Source organism: Ischnura elegans, chromosome 13, assembly GCF_921293095.1.
Source record: "Ischnura elegans chromosome 13, ioIscEleg1.1, whole genome shotgun sequence".
In the NCBI taxonomy this organism is placed as follows: domain Eukaryota; kingdom Metazoa; phylum Arthropoda; class Insecta; order Odonata; family Coenagrionidae; genus Ischnura; species Ischnura elegans.
In genome coordinates this window covers 9344227-9365250 of record NC_060258.1, presented here as the reverse complement: position 1 = coordinate 9365250, position 21024 = coordinate 9344227, and the positions used below count along the sequence as shown (strand labels likewise).

At 43.7% G+C, this 21024-nt stretch overlaps 1 protein-coding gene across 5 annotated transcripts in view; it reads left to right on the top strand.

The window, feature by feature from the left end:
* The first annotated feature begins 2303 nt into the window (after positions 1-2303).
* Positions 2304-21024, top strand: part of LOC124170112 — a 42837-nt gene continuing 24116 nt past the window's right edge. Inside the window, exons 1-4 of one of the 5 annotated variants that reach the window (XM_046548789.1) lie at positions 2304-2485; positions 2576-2639; positions 3169-3443; positions 8353-9353. In XM_046548789.1, the coding sequence (XP_046404745.1) occupies positions 2581-2639; positions 3169-3443; positions 8353-9353 (1335 nt within the window). In that variant the 5' untranslated portion in view covers positions 2304-2485; positions 2576-2580. Of the gene's footprint in view, positions 2497-2558; positions 2640-2986; positions 3086-3168; positions 3444-4099; positions 4497-4580; positions 4654-8352; positions 9354-21024 lie in introns of those variants that run through there. The other 4 variants (XM_046548790.1, XM_046548791.1, XM_046548793.1 and 1 more) reach the window with 4 other exon arrangements.

Here is a 21024-nt window from a genome sequence, read left to right as displayed (position 1 = left end):
TTTTTTGTGAAGGAATTCATTATCCATCTAGTATAGAATAGAATGTCTCTATTTGCCGAGCGATCTAGTGTATGAAGCATGAACAAAATATTATTATAATAATAATAGTAATTTATTTTCTCCTACATTTTATTTTCACATCTGAATAGAAAAATAACAAAGAGGAGGATATTCAGGTGGTCTCCAAGGTGATAGGACCAGAATTGAGCCACCAACAAATAACAAAATGCATGCCAATAAAAAATAATGATAATGCAGTAAATGATACAGGAGTGTTTTAAATAAATAATTTCAAAATAAATTTTCTGTTAATTCTTTTGAGGAAAGCCAGTCTGTAGCAAGTCTTAACATGACATTTGATGAAATAACTTTGGCCCCATGTTAAGCAAACAGTGTTTATATAATGTTAACTTAGGTCTGTTTGCTACTAGAAATGACTCGCTTCCTAACCTTTTCCCGACGGAAGGCGTGTTTTCACGGCTTGAATTTTCCGATGCTGAAGGACGAAGGCCGTGTTTTCACGGTTTTGCAGTCAAACATGCCAAGTGGGTCCCAAGCACCATTAGGGTCCTTAGGTGCGAGAGGTCCGACCCTTTCCTATTGTCTGCGTGGGGATTATCTCGACCCATTCCGGCTCTTAGTGTCCCACTCAAGGAAGGTGCTCTTGGTGACTTATTTGTTTATAAGTTAGAATAACTAAACACGTACATGCTGCATTTATTGAAAATCAATGCCAAGAATTATGTTCTGCTGATCGGTTCCAAATTTTAAACGGAACTCTAGCGTCCATATTAACGGAGTTCATCATCACCTGGAACAAATTTTGGAGACACTAAGATTAGATGTTTAATTGTTTTTGCTTTAAAAACTTTCTAGCAAATTGTAGGAGCGATATTGTAATGTAGTACATCTAAAGATATACATTACTCTGTTAGCCACATTCTAAGTGTACCTACATTTGCGGTGAAATTCAATAAAATATCTGATTTAACTCCTACGAAAAAAAGCCCTCGTAATGTAATAAAATATGACTCTCTCAGTTCTTTATCGTGAGCCAAAATTACAGTGACTATCTTTAATAACCCTTTATCAACCTTTGAATACAAACGTACTATAAACGAATTTCCATATGAATATTCCTATTTAGGCATAGATCGGTCTGAGTAGGAGTAATCAATCAACATGAAACAATCCTGACCGTGTTGGAAACCCTTGAGAAGCTTTAATCCAGGAAGATTGGAAATTGTAAAAAGCTCCAACAGCCGTGACGTATTCTGCGTATCCATTTTACATCGACACGGGTATTCCTGTACTAGTTTGTGGAGACTGTGGCAGTGGATGGGGTACCAGGAATTTCGTTCGGGGATCCGAAACCAGGGTGGAACAATTATGAAAAACAGGGTACCGAGTAGATGAGGGTTTCATACTAATTTTAACGTGCAAAACGGGGGAATTGAGCTCTACGACCTCATAGATGTAGCAAAGGGAAAAATTCAAAGGGCCGTATAAAAATCTCCCAAAGCTCATCCTCATTGCAAGAAAACTTTTCGGTGTGGCCAAATTCACTCACACAGCAATTAATTAACACAAAATCCTTTGTAAGGGCTGTAGGGACCTCAACTGAGGGCATCAGTAGCAGGCCTTTGCCTGTGAAGATTCCCGGTTTTGTGGAGCAAGAAGCCTTAACCAAACCATGTCTTTAAAATAAAACCATACGCTGCGAACAAAGCATATTAGTAAATTTGGTTTGTGGTCAACTAAAGCAGTTTCAAATCCTTAATTTATCTAATAATTTCCATTGAGCACAAATTTTTTACGCTTCATGTTCAATCACAATTTGAAACAGCTTTGAAATTTATATAACGCGGTATGATACTGCAGCTTCAGAAATTTTGGCGCCCACCGCTCATTTAAATGGGTTTCAACAGTCGCCACTGGCGTCGCTGACGAACATATTGATCCGAGAATCACTAGGAAATTAGGTCTAATTAGAGCTAATGACCGAAATTAAATTCATAATGATGTTCTTAATCTAATTCGTAACTTTTCAATGTGATTCCTTGCATTTAAAAACATAATTATTTTATTATATATGTCCTGCAAATATTGGAAAAAAGTGGATCGCATTGCACTCATTACTGCGCTGCGGATAATTTGGAAACCTAATCAGAATGCTACCTAAGTGGCAACAAAATAAAACCATAATATTATGCCTCCTGTATATAGTCACCTTGCATGCATTGTTGACAAACTTTCTCGCTTTTCGATACTCAAATGTTACGGTATCTTTTCCCGCAAACCAAATGTGACGATTATTGCAAAGACAATATCATTGCTTAGGGTTTTCGCACGCATAAGCACGAAAAATTCATCAGCCCTATGCATCTACATCATACATGCATAAATATTGAATTTTAGGCTTCAATAACCCGTGTAAGGTGCTGATAGGATCGTTTATTTTAATAACAAGGTGATCGTGTGCGAGGTAAGTCTAAGGTAATCGTTGACGATTATCTTTTCACCAGAAAAATAGAAATATCACAATGTCTAAAATACAGTTCATTTCAACCGAAAGGTGAAATGGGTTGGCCACGCTGCTGTGTTCCTGGCTGTGGGGAGAACAAGAAACTTCGTTTTCGGTAAGAACTTCTAATTTTTTTCAATAGCTGATGGAATATTCTAAGTTTCAGTGCTAGAAGTTAAGTGAGGTTGTGGTATGAATCGTTATCTAGCAGCGTATCCTGGATGCCTTTATGGCTTGAATTATATGCGCATTTAGTGTGAAATCTTTACTTTTGAGTATCGGCTGTGAGTCATCGACCATGTGATCACTGATTTTTCTCCGTGTCATGTTATCTAAACCATAATTTGTTATTATCTTCGAGGCATAGTTAAATACTCTATTGCAATGCGGTTTGTCATTTGTGTTATGATTTTCAGTATCGGTTGAATACATTGTCAGAGTATTCCAACTCTGCAATTTTTTTAATGCGTTGTGTGTTTAATTTTATGGTTTAAAAGAGTTTTGGATTATTGCTTAGTTGTGCCGACCTTGTAAATAATGTTAGGAACCAAGGGAAATAAGGTCAATGGTGTGAAATAGTTTAGTAAATGGCTTTCGTTCCTTTAAATATCTGCTGTTTATCATGCATTCATTGTCGTTAATAGGTTTCCACATCCCTATTCAGACAGACACAAGAGGTTTGCAGAATGGCTTAAAAGGATTGGAGATGAGAAGTTAAATAAAATGGACCCCAAGAAAGTATATGAAAATAAAAGAATATGCTATCGCCATTTCTTCTTGACAGATTATGAGGAGGGTACCCACATATTGAAAAGGGACGCTATTCCTTCCAGATTTCCAGTGATCCCCAGGAATACTGTGAAATCTTGCGATTCCAATATCTTGGCACCTGGGAAAGCAGGAGCTTCCTCATCACGAGGTAATTTTCTTTTTACAGGCTGTAATCTATTTTTTACAGGCTTTTTCATAACTTGCTTGCTCTGTTTCATCGATGGAATCGTGTAATCTAGGGCGGATCCGGGATTATTTTTGTTTAAAAGTCGAGCAATTAACTTCGATTGTAGAATGGTTTCTGGAAAAATTGATTTGACCGACATTCTTATATCACTAATTAAGTGCTAGGGGAGATCCAGGATTTTTCTGGGGTTGTGCGCAAGTGTCTATAAAAAGCAAACGTTCATTTCACATTTGAGATAAAAAACGACCTGCAGCTATTTCTGCGCAAAATATACTTTTTATTTTAATATAAAAGTTATTTATATGAAAATTTTTATAAGTTCCATACATAATAATGACATTTTCTGATATGTTACCTTTAGATAGCTAAAATTATTTTTATTGTTATCCTAACCGATCAATAACGTATTAATCGGTACGGATTATTTTCATCTTTGTACGGGATTCTCTCTGTCGCCAAGATTTTCTGTCTTTCGCGTCATACCAACTGAGTTTACTATTTTTTTATTTTATTAGGGACCACGGTGCTGACAATTTTGGCGGCACGCTTTTGAGGCTGCGGAACTTTAACGAACTACGAGCGCCACTTGTATTCAACCCGTTCTTTGTTTATGGTGCGATATGTTTACGTGTGTATACGCGAGTTATTGACTCTTGAAAACTATTTAATGTTGTTCTTCAGTGTTTTTGTTTAATTTATTAACGCTAAGGCAATTCACGGTGTGGATTTTATGGTTGAGGCAGGAGCTCGTTCGCTTAATTTTCGGCGATATTTGAAATGCCACGAAGCTGTGTCGCACCAGGGTGTACTGAGGGGTATGGCTCTAAAAAGTCAATCTTCTCATTTTTCTCTGCCCCCAAAGATCCTGTTAAGAGGCGTAAATGGCAAGCTGCGATACCGAGGGTAAACTTTGAGTTGAAGGCAGGGCAGGTACTGTGTGAAAGGCATTTCATGCCCCACGACATCGTCAGGAAAAAGCTGATGAGAGATCGCGACGGTAATGTCGTCCAGGAGGTAAGCAAAGGCTCGGCTCAAGTAAAATAATTTCATAAGCATCAAGGAATGCAATTAATGCGTTATTTCGCTGTTTCCTTTTAGGTGAAATTTGGAATTCCTAAATTGACTGATGACGCTATTCCTGTGCTCTATCCGGGTTTTCCGGCTTGCCTAAGTAAGCCAAAAGCGAAGTCTGGGGCAAAAACCCCTCGGAAGTACTACTTATTATTTTTAGTACAACTCTCTTCTTTTCCATTGCCTAACCTGAGAAATTTGTTACATGTATATATCGTGACAAATATTTAGTTATGTTATGTGATGAAATGTGGTACTACCAAGGTGACAGGTGGAATGGTTACTTCAAATTATTGTGGGTTTAGGGATGGAATGAAGCAAGCAATACAGCATTAGGGTGGCACGCACTTTGCTCGTACCCACAAGGGAATTACGGTTATTTAATAAAAGGGCCATTACATCTCAAATCGGGCAGATAGCGCAAAATCATGTCCACTATCAATCATGGGAGCATCTTCAAGTTTAATTTTCCTGAAAAAGGGAGGATAGTGCAAATGAAAAAAAACTCAGTGCCGCATTTGGTGACCCTATTTGTAATGAGAAGTTGAAAAAGTGGCATTTTGCAGGGAAAAACATTGTTGGAATGATCATTTTTATTAGATTTATTAAAAAAAATTCAAAATTGCCACTTGTCTCAATCTACTTTGAAGTTTGTGGTTTTCATAATGTTTACAGAGATTGTTATGTATGGCTTTCATGCTAAAATAATTAGTGATTTTTACAAGTGATTGAAAATGTAGTTTATTTGTGGAAATTATTAAAAGTACAAGGTAGTTACCTATTAATTTTTTATTGCCTAAATCGAAAGATAATTGCTCCTGAAGTACATATTTCATGCTTTTAGATTTTTAAATGACAATAAATATTTTTCGCGATTAAATGAAGAGTGAAAATTTTCAAGCACGTGTAAACACGACAGCTAAGTATGAATGCCGGGAAAAGCCCGTTTGATGTCTGGCTGCTGCTGTATGAGCCCACCTGGGTCGAGGCTATGAGCGCCGCTACAATGGCGGCTGCTTGCTGCTGAGCATGGCGGTAGCGTAGGGTACCCTGCTAGCAGGTAGCGCTTGGCTTAAATAAGGATTATTAATAACCTATCAAATGATGGAAACTTTTTGACCATCGCCAATTTTGATAGATGGCTATTAACCCTTTCGAGACATCGGAGTTTTTGTGTTAGCATGACTGATGTACTGAGCCCCAAGAGAGTCTTCTTTCTCGCGGTATGGAGCATTTTTGGAGGACATTCATTAAGAAGGGTCTCGCTGAACCTTTTTCGACCCCTCCCTGCTGGGACTTCGCATTATCTCGGACTCCGAGAGTAGTTGTGCTCCCTCCTTTCCGGGTTTATGACCATACCTGCAGCATTGGTTCGCGGTCAACTTATGTATTGCTTATGTGTATTTAGCAAATGGATAATTGTTGCTTGCACGTAAATTACGGACTTTGAATTGAATTCCTCATTTTTTTTCTGAGAATTGTCAAATTTTAGACAAAGTTCTAAGGCCAATATTAATGTGTTTAATGCAGCAAAAATTTCCATGTTGATGTTTATACATAACTCGAGATATAAGTAAATATTTATCGTACAATTTCATTTAAAAATTGCAAACGCTGCTCAAAAGACAAATGATTCAATTCTTAGTTTATATTTTTTGAGAAATGAACAAATATTTATTTTGAAACCTGACTGAATAAACAATTGTACCTGTACTGCTGTCCCTTAGTGTATTCATAATATACAAATTATTTGATTTTTGAAATCCCAGTTTAGACAAATGTTAATGGTCAATTTTAATCTCATTTGAAAAAGGCCAGATTGGCGCCCATGCGATGCCACTCCACGTGACGTCACAGGGGTGCAGATATTATACAACTATTCAGGAGTTTTACCTCATTTGATGTTACCAATACATGCATGAGGCACACAGGTGAGGGAAACATCTCATTATAATCACCTATTAAAACTGCCCAAGGTCGGAAAGTTTCCTTCGTTTGATAGGGTGTTAATAATCTTTACTTAAGCCATGCGCTTCATGCTAGCAGGGTACTCAGCTACCTGCTAGCATCCTGCGTCGTATCAGCGCTCATAGCCTCACCCCAAGGTCACCTCAATTGCGGCAGCGGGAACCAGAACGACGTCACACAGGAGTTTTCCCAGCATTCTTACTTGGCCGTTGCATTTTCAGGTACTTTAAAATCCTCACTTATCATTTGATTCCGAAATATAGATATAGTATTTCGATTTAGGTTTTAAAGTAGAAATAGGAAACCACCCTATTTCTTTAAATTGAAATTGTAAACACTATTACTGACCAAAATGTTGTATTCTGTTGATGAATACCTCAATGGTGCATTTTTATCCCTTGTACCTTAAATGTGTGCTTAAGTGAATATCCTATTTGCTATGTTGGTTTAAACTCACAGTATTGACATTGCTAAAATCTTGCTGATTATTGATTTATTATACAGTGGGTCCTCGTTTAACGTCATTTACCGTTCCTGAAAAATGTGACGATGAACGAAATGACGTTAATCGAAGCACAATATCCCATACGAAACAATGTAAAAAGTGAATATCGGCTCCTAGACCTCACAATTCCTACGCGAAAAAATTTTAGCGTATCATACTTGGGCCATTTCTTACGATGGGAATGCCAAACTATGGCATAAACACGAGTCCCTGTCTTCATTGACGGCAATACCAGCAGCGACGTACGTCCTTCTCCATTTTTGTATCTTCCCGCATTTGATTTTTTCGGCTTCGCTATGGTGGTCACCTGGGCATCTTCATCGCTGAAACATCGTCGCAGTTACAGGAACCAAGATTATTGAGAACACGGCGAAAAAGTGATGACAAATACTCCGAGTTCTACACGGAAAAATTCCTAGAAATCACTTTTCAGGTTCCAGAAAACCGATATGTCAAGTAAAATTTGCTAAAACTTTACTTGACATTTACACACTTAACATTTGCGCACCTACCTAAGAATTCATTTTGCAGAAAATTTGCTATGAACATAATCGAAATTGACAATAAACACACCGTTTTACACTTCGTTTAGACTGACTGTATTACCGCCCACAAAACGATCAACCTGCAACGCCAGCCGCTTCGTGTTTTTTCTCGCGCGAAATTTAAAAGACCTGACGTTATCGCGAAGCAAAGGTATGATAAACGAATGACAGTCTCAAAATTTTCGTGACCTTATCTCGAAATGACGTTAAACGGGGTGTCGTAGGACGAGGACTCACTGTACTCCAAATAAAAATAATAATAATAAAAATAATCATAATAATAAAAATAATAATAATAAAATAATAATAATAATAAAAATGCTCCAGATATGATACGCTTTAAAATTTTTTCGCGTAGGAATTGAGAGGTATAGGAGCCGATATTCACTTTTTTACATTGTTACTTGTGGGATATATTATTATATTATGTTTTGATTAACGTCATTTCTGATCTTAGGTTTTCCCGGCGTATCAGTTGCAGAAAAGTTTCTCGGGTTTTCCACCGGTCAATGTCGTCCATGTCTCCCACTGACGTTTCGATCCCCGACTTGCAGTTCATCCTCAGATTCGGAAGATCCGCAAGTTAAGGATCGAAACGTCGGGAGACATGGACCGGTGGAAAACCCGAGAAATTTTTCTGTAACGTCATATCGTTTATCGTCACATTTTTCAGGAACGGTAAGTGACGTTAAGCGAGGACTCATTGTAAGGTATTTTGAGTAAAAAAGTTTTTTATTGTTGGCCTGTGTTATCCCTCACTAATTTTTTTGACTCATCTTAGAGGGAAGCACTGCCCTTAGCAGCAAACCGGAGCCGGTCACGGGTGTGAATGGGAAGCAGGTTCCTGCAAACACCAAGACTGAAGAACTGATTAGTTTGGGAGACGACCAGACTCCCGAGTCTTCGTCCATTAGCACCGTTGAGATCAACACCTCACTCTTTGGACGCATATCTCAAGACTTGGCCCTCCATCGAAACATCAACCCCATTCTCTTACCCCCTGATGATGAAAGCGGCGCAACTGCATCCCCGACTGAGCCCCTCGTCATCGACATTGTCGTCCCCGGAACCCTGGACTTAACAGTCCAGGAACTTTCTACAAGTTTGCCTCCAAATCCTTCCGTTTCACCCGCCTGGCACGATCGTAATGTGCCAGGAAGTGAAACAGGTTGTTCCGCCCTCGTTCCTGTCTCTACATGTGCTTCGGACAGTGCTGTGATCTGTGATAGTGGTGTGAAGTGTCCCGATGAAATTAACCAAGGTACTGTGGTGCTTCCTTGTGGAACCCCAGCTGAGAAAACTGTTGAAAGTTCGAGCTTGGAAAGGTGGAAGGCCGATATTCGTGATGGAGTTGATAATTCAGCTGACGATTGCCATCTGTTTTCTATACCGGGTAGCGATTTTGCCCACGATGCTCAGCTTGAAGGGGGGGAAAATGTGGTGGAGGAGGTTAGTACCCTTGATGAACATGTGGGCATTACAGAGCCCGATGCTGATGATGGTGATTCAAGTCGGGACTCTATATTCAGCCATTACATAGCGAGGGCTTCTCCGCCGCCAGAGAAAACAAGAACAATCGATGGGATAGCCGTGGAACAGCTGGCCAAGACATTGTTGGCAGGGTACGCAGATGTTTCGGTTGTTCCAGTCTCGGATCCATACTACCGGTTTAAATTGTGCCGGCTGTGCTTCAGAGCTGGGAAGAGGGTGACGATGATATATGGAGGCGCGTTCACGGACTACAATCTCAAGGATGCCATAGAAGACATGATGCGATTCCAGGTGAGTTGTCTTCTTTCTACGTTCGAGTAACTTTGGATTTTATCTCTTCTAATATTTGGTAAGAATTCATGAATACAGTAGATTCCGTTCAATGGGTCCGCCGGTTACTTGGGGCAGCCACTTAATTGGGGCAGATCTTGAAGAACAGAACCCAATAGAGGAATATCCCAGAGTATTCTCCGCTTAATTGGGACAGCATATGCCGCTTTATTGGGCCATGAGTCGGCGACATAGACTCTATACTCGCGAGGAAATTAAATTTTTTTGTTTTCAGAATACCATTTTCATATTTTCCTTCTTTGATTTACTCTTTTTTTCACATCTTTTCCTATCCTATTCCTATTCTTGCCCCATTCTGAAAGTTCTTGTTGTTATACTATCCGCAAGAGGATAGTACTTTTCTTTAATAGTGTAGCGTCCGCCCCGTGCTCTGTTGTGCGACGGGGATCGAACTCGGCTTCGCCGTGTGGGTCCTTGCCTTAGGGTGCCGTAAGCAATGAATTGATTCAAGCTGTAGTTTTTATAGATAGGAAAAGGCACTTTACCTTTGGGTCTCCCGAGAAGCGTACGGGCTGGAACAGGCGAAGGTCGCGAAGAGGCGGATAGACGTCGGGCGTTCGGCTAGGCTGAGACTCTCGCTTTTCCCTTGGATGTTCGCGGGATGCCGGGAAAGTACTGGTTACCGACAGGGTATCTCAATACGGCACGGAGTAGACGGGCGATCTCTGCTGCACCAAGTGACGACCCCTCGTGATACACACCCCGGTTGTCACTCCCCAAACACCAACTGCCTTCCTTCAGATTTTGAGAGTTTTTATATTCAAAATCTTGGCCCCCTAGGTCCTATCCCCCCCCCCAGTTGACCTATAGGACTATATGGGGCTCTAGGAAGTGGAGTGTTTGTTACGACAACTCCATGGTGTTGCATCTTCCCGTCCTCTCCAAGAGTATTTTTGTGTGCCGTATTTCGCCTTTCACTTTCTTAGCCTCGAGTCATCCTCCCCTTCCGCCTCGCTTCGCGCGCATAGTCACCTGCTAGCGAGGGAGTAAACACTTTCGTAACCGAATTTGCCGCAAATATCTTGCGCTCAAATTCCGGTCATCACACCGCTCCCCGCTGTCTCTAAATTGAGCCGTCTCTATCACGAGACTGCTCACATTTTAAACCATTTTTTTTTTTTTTGTGTGTGCTTCTCGTGAGTGTCCCACCCTCCAGTTAACCGCCATTTCCTCTTTATTCTTATAATACAATGCTTGTAAAGTTTTTGTACAAAAATTTCTTTTTGTTACTGTGGAGCTCGTAGCATCTCCATCTCCTCTGGTGCCGATGGTGTAGGCGGGGGTTGAATCGACCGCTTCCGGAACCGGCGGAAGATCGCGACCCCCGTTGCGCATATGGCGGCTCCTGCCGTAAGGATCAGGCCAAGGTAGGAGATGGTGTGCACAGATGGTACCCATGACGGTTCTTCTAGGGCCTCTGCTTCCTGGAGCATCTCGTGGACCTGCTCCACCGGAATACCTCCCTGGCTCCCGAAGATGCGACGAGACTGGTGGACGAGGTTCTCCAGTCTCTGTTGTTTCTCTGCCGATGGGTTGTTGACATAGTGCTGTAGTGGGCCTTGCAAGATGTCCTTCATCTCCGGCATGTAGATATCCCTCCGTCGGGTGGTGAGGGCTGAGCTCCGGTGGAAGAAAGGGGTCAGCACCTGTCCCTCGCTGTAGCCGGAACATCCGGGTCGCAGCTCCACCACCCCGGTGCCGCTGAGAAAGTCTTCTGTGACGTTCAAGGCTTCCTCTCTCCCGGGGCATCTCTGTAGGAAGTGGCTCCTCCGCGGGACGCTGTATACCCACCGATTGGTGGACTTGGTTCTGTAAAACAATGCTCTGGGGTGGGGGATTAGTACATTGTACCGTTTTGTCAGCTCTGCGGCCAACCGCGAAGTAACGTTACTAATCTTCGCGACGATTAGTTCATTTCTTCGTGCCAGAGCGTACGTGGAATTGACAATAGTCGCCTGCAACTTTATCAAATGCACGCTCTGCTGGTTGGTTGTTTTCAGCGACACCACATCTTTTCGATCAATGCCCTAACGGACGACCCCGACCTGAAGGTCCGACTGCGGCCCTGCAGCCCTTCGGAAGTACAGCGGCTGCCCTTCTACCTCGATCACCCCACCCTGGATGAGCGGCGGGAGCCAGCACCTTTTTAGAAACCAATTAATATTGTCCCAATTTATCTGTCTCTTGTATGCATAATTGGGAGGAGGGAAAAAATGTATATATATATAATATATATGTATATATCCAATAAAAAAAAAGAATGAATTGGAGTTGCCCATGACTTATTATCCACCTGAAAACCGTTCAAATCCCACACGAAAACAACCGAAAATCTTTCACCATTAGTTCCGCGCGGCCATCCCGCGTTTCGTCACCCCTTTTTGTTTACACTTCCCTCGTCAGCTCGACCGGTCCTCGGCTGCGGAGGGGGTACCGATGTGGCGGGGGAGAGAGGGTGGGTAGTGAGGGAGGGGAAGGTCTTGAAGGGGGACCCGTGTCCCACTCGACACCTGGGACGACACAATATGGCGGGAGGGGAGGGGAGGGCTCTTGCCTCCTCCGTCGTCGTCCTTTCACTTTTTCTTCGGCTGGTAGGGGAGGCGGGGGCACGAGGGGCATCACTTAGTTTGCACTGTTTTAAACGATTCACATGCACTATTTGAGCGCCTTTATGCCCTTGTACACTTTTAATTCTATAGTTCACCGGACTGGTTTGCTCTAAGATTTCATATGGCCCTTCCCAATGTTTATCTAACTTTCTAGTTGTCCCTGGCCGTGTAGCGTCTTTTCGCACGAACACCCAGTCCCCCTGTTGGAACGATACTTCCGTAGCACGTTTGTTATACTCCTTCGCCTGTGCCGCATGTCCGACTTTTAGTCTTTCCGCAACGGCTTGGAACGAGAGTTTCAAGCGCGCTTGGAGTTCGGCTGCGTAATTGCTATCCGTAGCGTAATTAATGGAGGCTGGTGAAGTAATATCGTCGAACGGTAGTTCAATATGCCGCCCGTGCATAAGGAAGTAGGGGGTTCCTCGGGAAGAACGGAGTGTCGGGAGCTCCTATATGCTAACATGGCGAACTGTACCCAAGTATCCCAACTTCGTTGATATTTGTCAACAAAGTGAGACAAAATGTCCATTAACGTCCTATGGCTTCGCTCAATCAGCCCATTTCCGGAGGGATGGTAAGCAGTTGTCTGCAATTTTTTTATCCCTAAGAGCTTACACACTTCTCTCATGAGTTGGGAGGTGAAGTTTGCCCCACGGTCCGTCAATAATTGTCGCGGGACGCCGTGACGAGTAATGATTGACTCCACAAATACCTTAGCTACCGTTTCCGCTTTTTGATCGGGAATGGCTATCGCTTCCGGGTACTTGGTAAAGGCGTCCTGGAAGGTAAGGATGTATCGGTTCCCTCTATCCGTCATTGGTAGTGGTCCCACGATGTCCATTGCTGCCCTCTGCAGGGGGCCAGTCACCTCCGGTAAAGACTGTAATGGCGCCCTGTTTTGTTTCTGCGGGTCTTTACGCAATTGACACGAATGGCAATGCGTGCAATAGGTGATCACATCACTTATCATCTTTGGCCACCAAAATTTGGCCCCAATGGTCCCCAGGGTGCGTTTTATTCCCATATGGCCCGCCCACGGTGAGTCATGAAACGCTCTAAGCACCCTCTCCCGCATGCTCTTGGGAGCAACCAACTGCTCTTCGCCCCTTCTCCATTTCCGATACAAGATCCCCTCTTGATCGGTATAAAAATCACTTTTTCCCCCGGATTTTTCTATTTGCTCCAACACCTTCCCACACCATTGATCCCTTGCCTGCTCGTCTCGTATTAATTGTCTATCCCATACAGGCTCGAAAGGTGTTTGAATAACCGCCACCGGGTTACGAGACAAAACGTCGGCATTTTGGTGTACTTTCCCGGGCCTATGTTGTACTTCGAAATCATATTCGCTTAGGAGAAGAGACCACCGAGTCAACCGTGACGATGAATCTTTTAGCGAAAATAACCATTTCAAAGGCCTATGATCCGTAACAACTGTAAAGGCCCTCCCGTACACGTAACACCTCATATACCTTACCGCCCATACTACCCCCAGGCATTCCCTCTCTGTAGCGCTGTAATTACGCTCCGCTTTATTTAATTGCCGACTAGCGTAAGCGACTACGTACTCCCCACTGGCATCCTTCTGGGCTAAGACGGCCCCCAAGGCTTCCCCGGAAGCATCCGTGTATAGTATGAAAGGTTTCTTGAAATCTGGGTACCGAAGTACCGGCTCATTACATAAAAAGTCTCTCAATGTTGCGAAAGAGGCAACGGCTTTCTGAGTCCATTCAAATTTCACACCCTTCTTAGTGAGTTCCGTCAGAGGTTTAGCTATTTGGGCGAACTTCGGAATAAATCGGCGGTAATATCCAACTAAGCCCAAAAATCCTCTGAGTGTCCGTAGATTATGTGGAGGGGGAAAATTACTGATTGCCCTAATTTTATTGGGATCTGGCTCCACTCCCTTCGATGAAATAATATGCCCCAAATATTTCACCGAATTTTCCAAAAATTTGCATTTGGCGGGCTGTAACGCCAAACCCGAGGCCCGCAATCGTTCAAACACTTCCCTTAGGTTAGCCAAATGCTCCCCTGTGTCTCGACCATGAACAATTATATCATCAAGGTATACGAGACACTTGCTTCCTTTAAGCCCTGATAGGACGGAATCCATCAGTCTTTGGAAGGTGCTTGGACTATTAGCCAGCCCGAAGGGCATCCTGAGATATTCATAATGCCCCTCGGGGGTCGAGAAAGCAGTTTTTTCCCTATCTCTTGGCTCAACTTCTATTTGCCAATAACCACTGGCCATATCTAGTGTGGAAAAATATTTCGCTCCTCCTAGTTGGTCCAGCGTCTCTTGAATATTTGGCAAGGGGTATTCGTCTCTCCGGGTAATCTGATTGAGTGCGCGAAAGTCTGTGCAGAAACGGAGCTTCTCCTCTCCGTTCTCTGATTTTTTCGCGACTAGCACCACCGGCGCACTCCAGGGGGATGTAGAATCCTGAATAATTCCCTGTGCGAGCATGTCTGTGATGTGAGTGCGCATTGTCTCCCGCTGCGTCTGTGGAACCCGATACGGTCGTCGAAATATGGGGGCATGGTTTCCGGTGTGGATTTCGTGGCGCACTCGCGACGTTTTACCCAGCGGCTTCCCTTCCCTGTGAAAAATGTCGCTATACTCTAACAATACTTCCCGCAACCTCTTTCCTTCCTCCCCTGGTAGCTGCAAACACTTAATCTCTAATTCCTCGGGAAGGCTATTCTCCCTCCGACTAAACTCCTTATGAGCGGCCTCCGGAATTTTAAATTCCCGCGTAATGTTTCCCACCACCATATTTACGGGAATTTCCAATTCCTCATTCGAGACATTAATTAATTTCACCGGGATTTGATTTCCCTCCAATCGGCGCACAATTCCTCTTCCGACCATGATCCCATGGATAGGAACTTCGACCGGTTCCATTAATAATGTCTGCTCGCCCTGCCCTCCGTTCTTCCCGAGGATCCCCATAGTGACCACCTCACTGCGCGGGGAAATCCGCGTGCGCTCTTTTAGTCTAACCATCTGAGGATTTTCCCCTTTCTCTCGTCTCCCTCTCTCTTCCTCCCGCGCTAGAACCCCCGTGTCCCGGCCAAAGACAACCGCTTCCAAAGGGAAGTCTTCATTACCCACTCTCAACACTTCTGTTTTTAGATTTAGACTCGCTTCCATTGTCCGAAGGAGATCCAATCCTAAAATGCCGTCGGCGGGTAATCTCAAGTCCGACCCCACTACCTGAAATTCATGGAAAAACGTGCCTTTTCCTAACCTCACCGGGAGAGTCACCGTCCCCGTTATGGCTAGGTGATGGCCAGTGACTCCGCAAAGTTGTGTCAAGGGGGGGTGAAGGGGGTGGTTGGGGCGGGGGACTTCTTCTCTGAGGAGGGACAGCGTGGCTCCCGTGTCGATGAGAAGGGTCGCGCGGCTGCCTCCCACCTCGACGGACACGGCATAACCCGTTGTGTCTGCTCGGCGGGTTGACGGCGCCAATCTCTCCCGCTTTCCTTTCACCATCGCCGAGTCCCCTCCGCGCGGCGGGACTGGTGCCCGGAGGGAAGTCCGTTTGGGTGGGTGGGGCGTCGTCCTCTCTCCGCCGGAGCGTTTCTTCGTGGGTTGAACGCCGTCTTCGTCCCTCCCGTAAGGTTAGCATTGGGGGGAGGGGCTCGCGATCGGACGGGGGGAGGAGGGCTCCCCGCCCGAGGCAGTGCATAGTTCCGAGTGGAAAATCTATTTGCTCGACACTCGCGCCTCACATGCCCCATCTCGTTGCAATTAAAGCAGCGCATGGGGTTTATTACGCAATCCCTTGCGAAGTGCCCGTATTGTCGACACTGGTAGCACATTGGCCGTGATGGCGCGGGTGAAAAGGGCGGCGGTGATGGGGGGTGATTATCGCGGTCACCCGGTGGCGTGGTGGGACCGGCCACTAAACATAGTCTATTTCTGCCTTGCTCGTCATTTTGTTCCTCCATTTTCGCGAGGCGCACTGCCTCTTGAAAAGTGGACGGCTCCCGGATTAACACGAATCTCCGGATCCCTTCCCTCAGCCCCTGTAAAAATTGTTGTAACATCGTCTCCTCCCGCACTTTGGCCCGCCATCGGCGTTCCTCCGGGTCGGTCACTGAATCTTGCGGAGTTTCGCCCAGAGCTCGGATTCGCTCCGCGTATTCTCTCACCGTTTCGCGACCCTGTCGGCAATCTAATAATTTCCTCAACCTAGCCCCTGCGTTTTCCCGTGCGGAGAATCTTTCCCTTAGCGCGTTTTTCAAGGCCTCCCAATTACTTCCTACTTCGGGCGCGAGCGTATTCACAAATAGCCTTGCCTTGCCCTTGATACGTAATTTCAATACCATTACTCTATGGTTAGGACTCCATTGGCCCAAAGTGGCCGCGGTTTCAAGAGTCGACAAAAACTCCTCGACGGCTATCTCGTCGTCTTCCCCTGAAAATACTTCTACCGCGTATAAAAACCCGGATACATTGGCAGGAGCCATTGTGGGCGGAACGGTGGGAGGATCCGGCATTTTTAAATGGATTGTGAGGCACGGCTTACTTTTAAATGACTTCCCGCGGGGTCACAATTCTTCGTGATGCCACCGTAGCGACCACACAGCAAAATTTTGACAAAGAGCCACGAAACTACCTGGCTAAGGTATATTTACAAATCGGAAAACACAAATTTTTACACGAAGAAGGAAAACATGGGGACACGAAACGAGAGACCCGAAAGTACAGCTTGTATGCAAATCACGCTTCTGGCTCCTGTAAGTGAAACCATTCAGGTCTTACAGTGCCCTGGCATTTGAGAGTAATCTTCTCACTCGGAGGCGAAATATCAATCCCGGAATGGGAATGACCGAACAACATCTTTCCTGAGTAAAAATTTTGATTGCCTCAAAGAGCGAAAACAATTTTAATTCCTCAATCTCTCAAAAAAATGAATTCGCCCCATGCGGGCATTTCAATTATCGACACCGCTGCCACCATTTGTAGCGTCCGCCCCGTGCTCTGTTGTGCGACGGGGATCGAACTCGGCTTCGCCGTGTGGGTCCTTGCCTTAGGGTGCCGTAAGCAATGAATTGATTCAAGCTGTAGTTTTTATAGATAGGAAAAGGCACTTTACCTTTGGGTCTCCCGAGAAGCGTACGGGCTGGAACAGGCGAAGGTCGCGAAGAGGCGGATAGACGTCGGGCGTTCGGCTAGGCTGAGACTCTCGCTTTTCCCTTGGATGTTCGCGGGATGCCGGGAAAGTACTGGTTACCGACAGGGTATCTCAATACGGCACGGAGTAGACGGGCGATCTCTGCTGCACCAAGTGACGACCCCTCGTGATACACACCCCGGTTGTCACTCCCCAAACACCAACTGCCTTCCTTCAGATTTTGAGAGTTTTTATATTCAAAATCTTGGCCCCCTAGGTCCTATCCCCCCCCCCAGTTGACCTATAGGACTATATGGGGCTCTAGGAAGTGGAGTGTTTGTTACGACAACTCCATGGTGTTGCATCTTCCCGTCCTCTCCAAGAGTATTTTTGTGTGCCGTATTTCGCCTTTCACTTTCTTAGCCTCGAGTCATCCTCCCCTTCCGCCTCGCTTCGCGCGCATAGTCACCTGCTAGCGAGGGAGTAAACACTTTCGTAACCGAATTTGCCGCAAATATCTTGCGCTCAAATTCCGGTCATCACAATAGGACTTAGTATAAGACATTCATTCAGCGCCGCCCCAGGGCTGTGAAAAATATTTTTAACTAAATTGTTATAGTTCTTAAAAATTATAATAAGTTAACTAAACTCGCTGATTTTTTAATCAAATTAATAGTTTAATGAACTTATGTTGCATTATAAACATTCTTTAGTCTTCTTTCTATCATTTCAACATTTGTTTATGCCCATATACAGATATTTCAATTGTGGCAAGTAAATTCAAACAAGTCTTTGTACAACATGTGAGCATATCCATGCCTAATATCAAACTTTTGCATTTTACACATGTTAAACTAGCCAAATAGGTTTCATTCCTTTCATTTTCCTTCATCAAATAAAACGAAAGGCGTTGATTGTGATCCCTTACCCACCTTTGGTGTATTCATAATACACAAAATTATTTGATTTTTAGAAATCCCTGTTCTGACGAATGTTAATGGCCAATTTCAACCTCATTTGAAAAAGGATAGATTGGCGACGATGCGATGCCACTCCACATAACGTCACAGGGACCTAGATGCTATACAGGTAGATTGGAGTTTTACATCATCTGAGATTACCAATGTATACATGAGGCAGAGAGCTCCGGGAAACATCCCTTAACAATCCCCTCTTAAAATTGCCTTTGGTCAGAGAGTTTTCTTTGTTTGATAGGGTATTAGTAATCCTTATTTAAACCAAGCACTACCTACTAGCAAGGAACTCTATGCTACCGCCATGTTCGACAGCAAGCAGCCAGAGGTCACACAGGCTTTTCGCAGCATTCATACTTAGCCATCGCGTTTTTGTACGCTTGAAAATTTTCACTTTTCATTGAATCACAAAAAACTGATATGTATCATCATTTAAAAATCTAAAAGCGAGATATATGTACTCCAGGAGTAATAATCTTTCGATTTAGGCAATGAACAATAATAGGAAACCACCCTATGTAGACAAAAAAATGATTGGGTGAAAGGTGCACCTGTACATGGCATCAACAGTTTCATGTCTTGGTAGTTGACAGACATGGGACAACTAAAGCTCGCTCTGTAATCCACACAATCAAACAGGCTGTGACACTAACAAATTCAGATATAATGACATACAGTACTCAAAATCTCACCATGAATGACTTCATTGTGTGTTTCCGAAAAACCTGGTCAATTTCTAAAATCACTGCAGTGTCTTTAGAAGAGAATGACATTAGTGTCTCATTTATGCATCCACACGATCCATCGAAATGTTCCACATGGCCCAAAGTAGGAGAAAGACTTATGTGAAGTGCCATTGAAAAATACTCTGTGCAAATTGCAACTCATTCACCGTTTCCAGGCAGTAGCAGTGGGTGTTTGCACACATTGGATGCTATGGAATTAAACAAGATTGAACTTGCTTTCAGTCAATAGATTAACCAATCATTCAGATATGAACTTTTCACTGTTATTAATGCTAAGTAGAATGAAACGGCATTTTTTTTCCCTTGAAGGTATGCAATCTTGGTGTACAAGAGTCGAAAACATGCCTAACTTTGACATGCCTTAAAACAAAAAGTATAAAAATACTACCTTTTTTATTTTTTCATTGAAAGCAGAACATTTTAACTACCCGCTGAGAATTTTTTTAAGAAAATAAAAGGTGGCCTTTTTTAGTAATAAATTGTTAAATAATGACTAATTTTTATTGTTTAAACAAGTCCTATTTGTTTATTCTTGCTTCAAATGACTTGAAAGTTATGCCATAATGTGCATAAATGAATTTTCTTCCAAATAAAACAATAACCACTGCTTTACGGGCCGTGGTTCCTTAGTAATCAACATTTATGTGATTTTTCATTTTTTACTCTGAGGCCTTGCACTGCAATGTTCAAGGGGCGGTAACTTTATGACGGTTCAGTTCTGAGCAGAGATAAAGTCATCGTTATTCATCATAAGGATACTGCTTTCACATGTACAAATTTCAGAGAAATCGGTGATGGTCACCTGACATGATTTTGCACTATCTGCCTGATTTGGGATGAAATGGCCCAATAATTATGGAGCAGATATGAGCATTGACGTTGGAACTTACGTTGCATCATCAAGGTTCGTTATTCGCTTTCACCTACCGTAGTTAAGTTTATTATGTGGTAAATAGTGGCATAAAAAATGTTTTCTATGGTTAACTTAAACGAAGTATTGGTTTCCCTAAAGTATACGAAGTGCCAAACGTGAAAAATATTATATATTCGTAGAAACATTGTGCATGTATACCACTATATTGTTCTTGTTAGTTCAATCATTTTTATAACTTATTTAACTTGGTGGCTATAATGTGATAGTGTCGGAGTGACTCGCGGAACTTCGGTTTCGCGGAAAAGGGTATCACCATTATCGCGAGCCAGCTATTATCCTCCCCCTGTGACGAGGCCGACTAGTCACTCACTCAACCCCTCCCCCACCCCGGGCAATGACCTTCCTATCAATCCGAGCGGTACCTGCAACCTTTGCTCCTCAGGATTGACTTATATTGAGGCGCCGTCCTCCGGCCAGAACCTTGTTCCTTCCTTCCCTTACTCGGTCGCTATATCGACCTCCTCCGGGCATCCTCCCTTACTCGGTCGCGGGTCGCTATACCGACCTCCTCCGGACTTCCTTCCTGCCTTCCCAGCCTCGCCAGGAGCCGTCGTACCGTCCGCACCCGAATCGCCGTCCGTCACAGGTCTCGTCTGCCGCTGAATTCATGTGAGTCCTCATTTCCCCCTTATCCGCTGTGCCTTATCGTCCAGTGTATCTGATTATTAAAAACCCATGAATTAATCCACTGTCTAGTTATTGAGAATACGCTCCCCACCAATAATGTTGCGACCGCCAACCACGCGACAGTAGTATTATAACCTTTTTCGCTGTGTTACTGTGCATTTTAAAATGGTTTTTGTGAGCCGTCTCGAAAGGGTTAAATGAGGCCACTAAAGACAAAAGAGGGCGGAGGAAACAATAGCGAGTATTTATTCGTGACTTATGAAAAAGGTTTGAAATTACATGACTCGATTTTACTAAGTGCCAATTTTCCGGTCCAAATGACTTCGTGTAATCGAGATTTTACAGTACAGTGAGTCCTCGTTCTACGTCACCCCGTTTAACGTCATTTCACGATAACGTCACGAAAATTTTGAGACCGTCATTCGTTTATCGCACCTTCGCTTCGCGATAACGTCAAGGCTTTTAAATTTCGCGCGAGAAAAAAACGCGAAGCGGCGGGCATTGCAGGTTGTTCGTTTTGTGGGCGGTAATACAGTCAGTCTAAACGAAGTGTAAAACGGTGTGTTTATTGTTAATTGCGATTATGGTTTTAGCA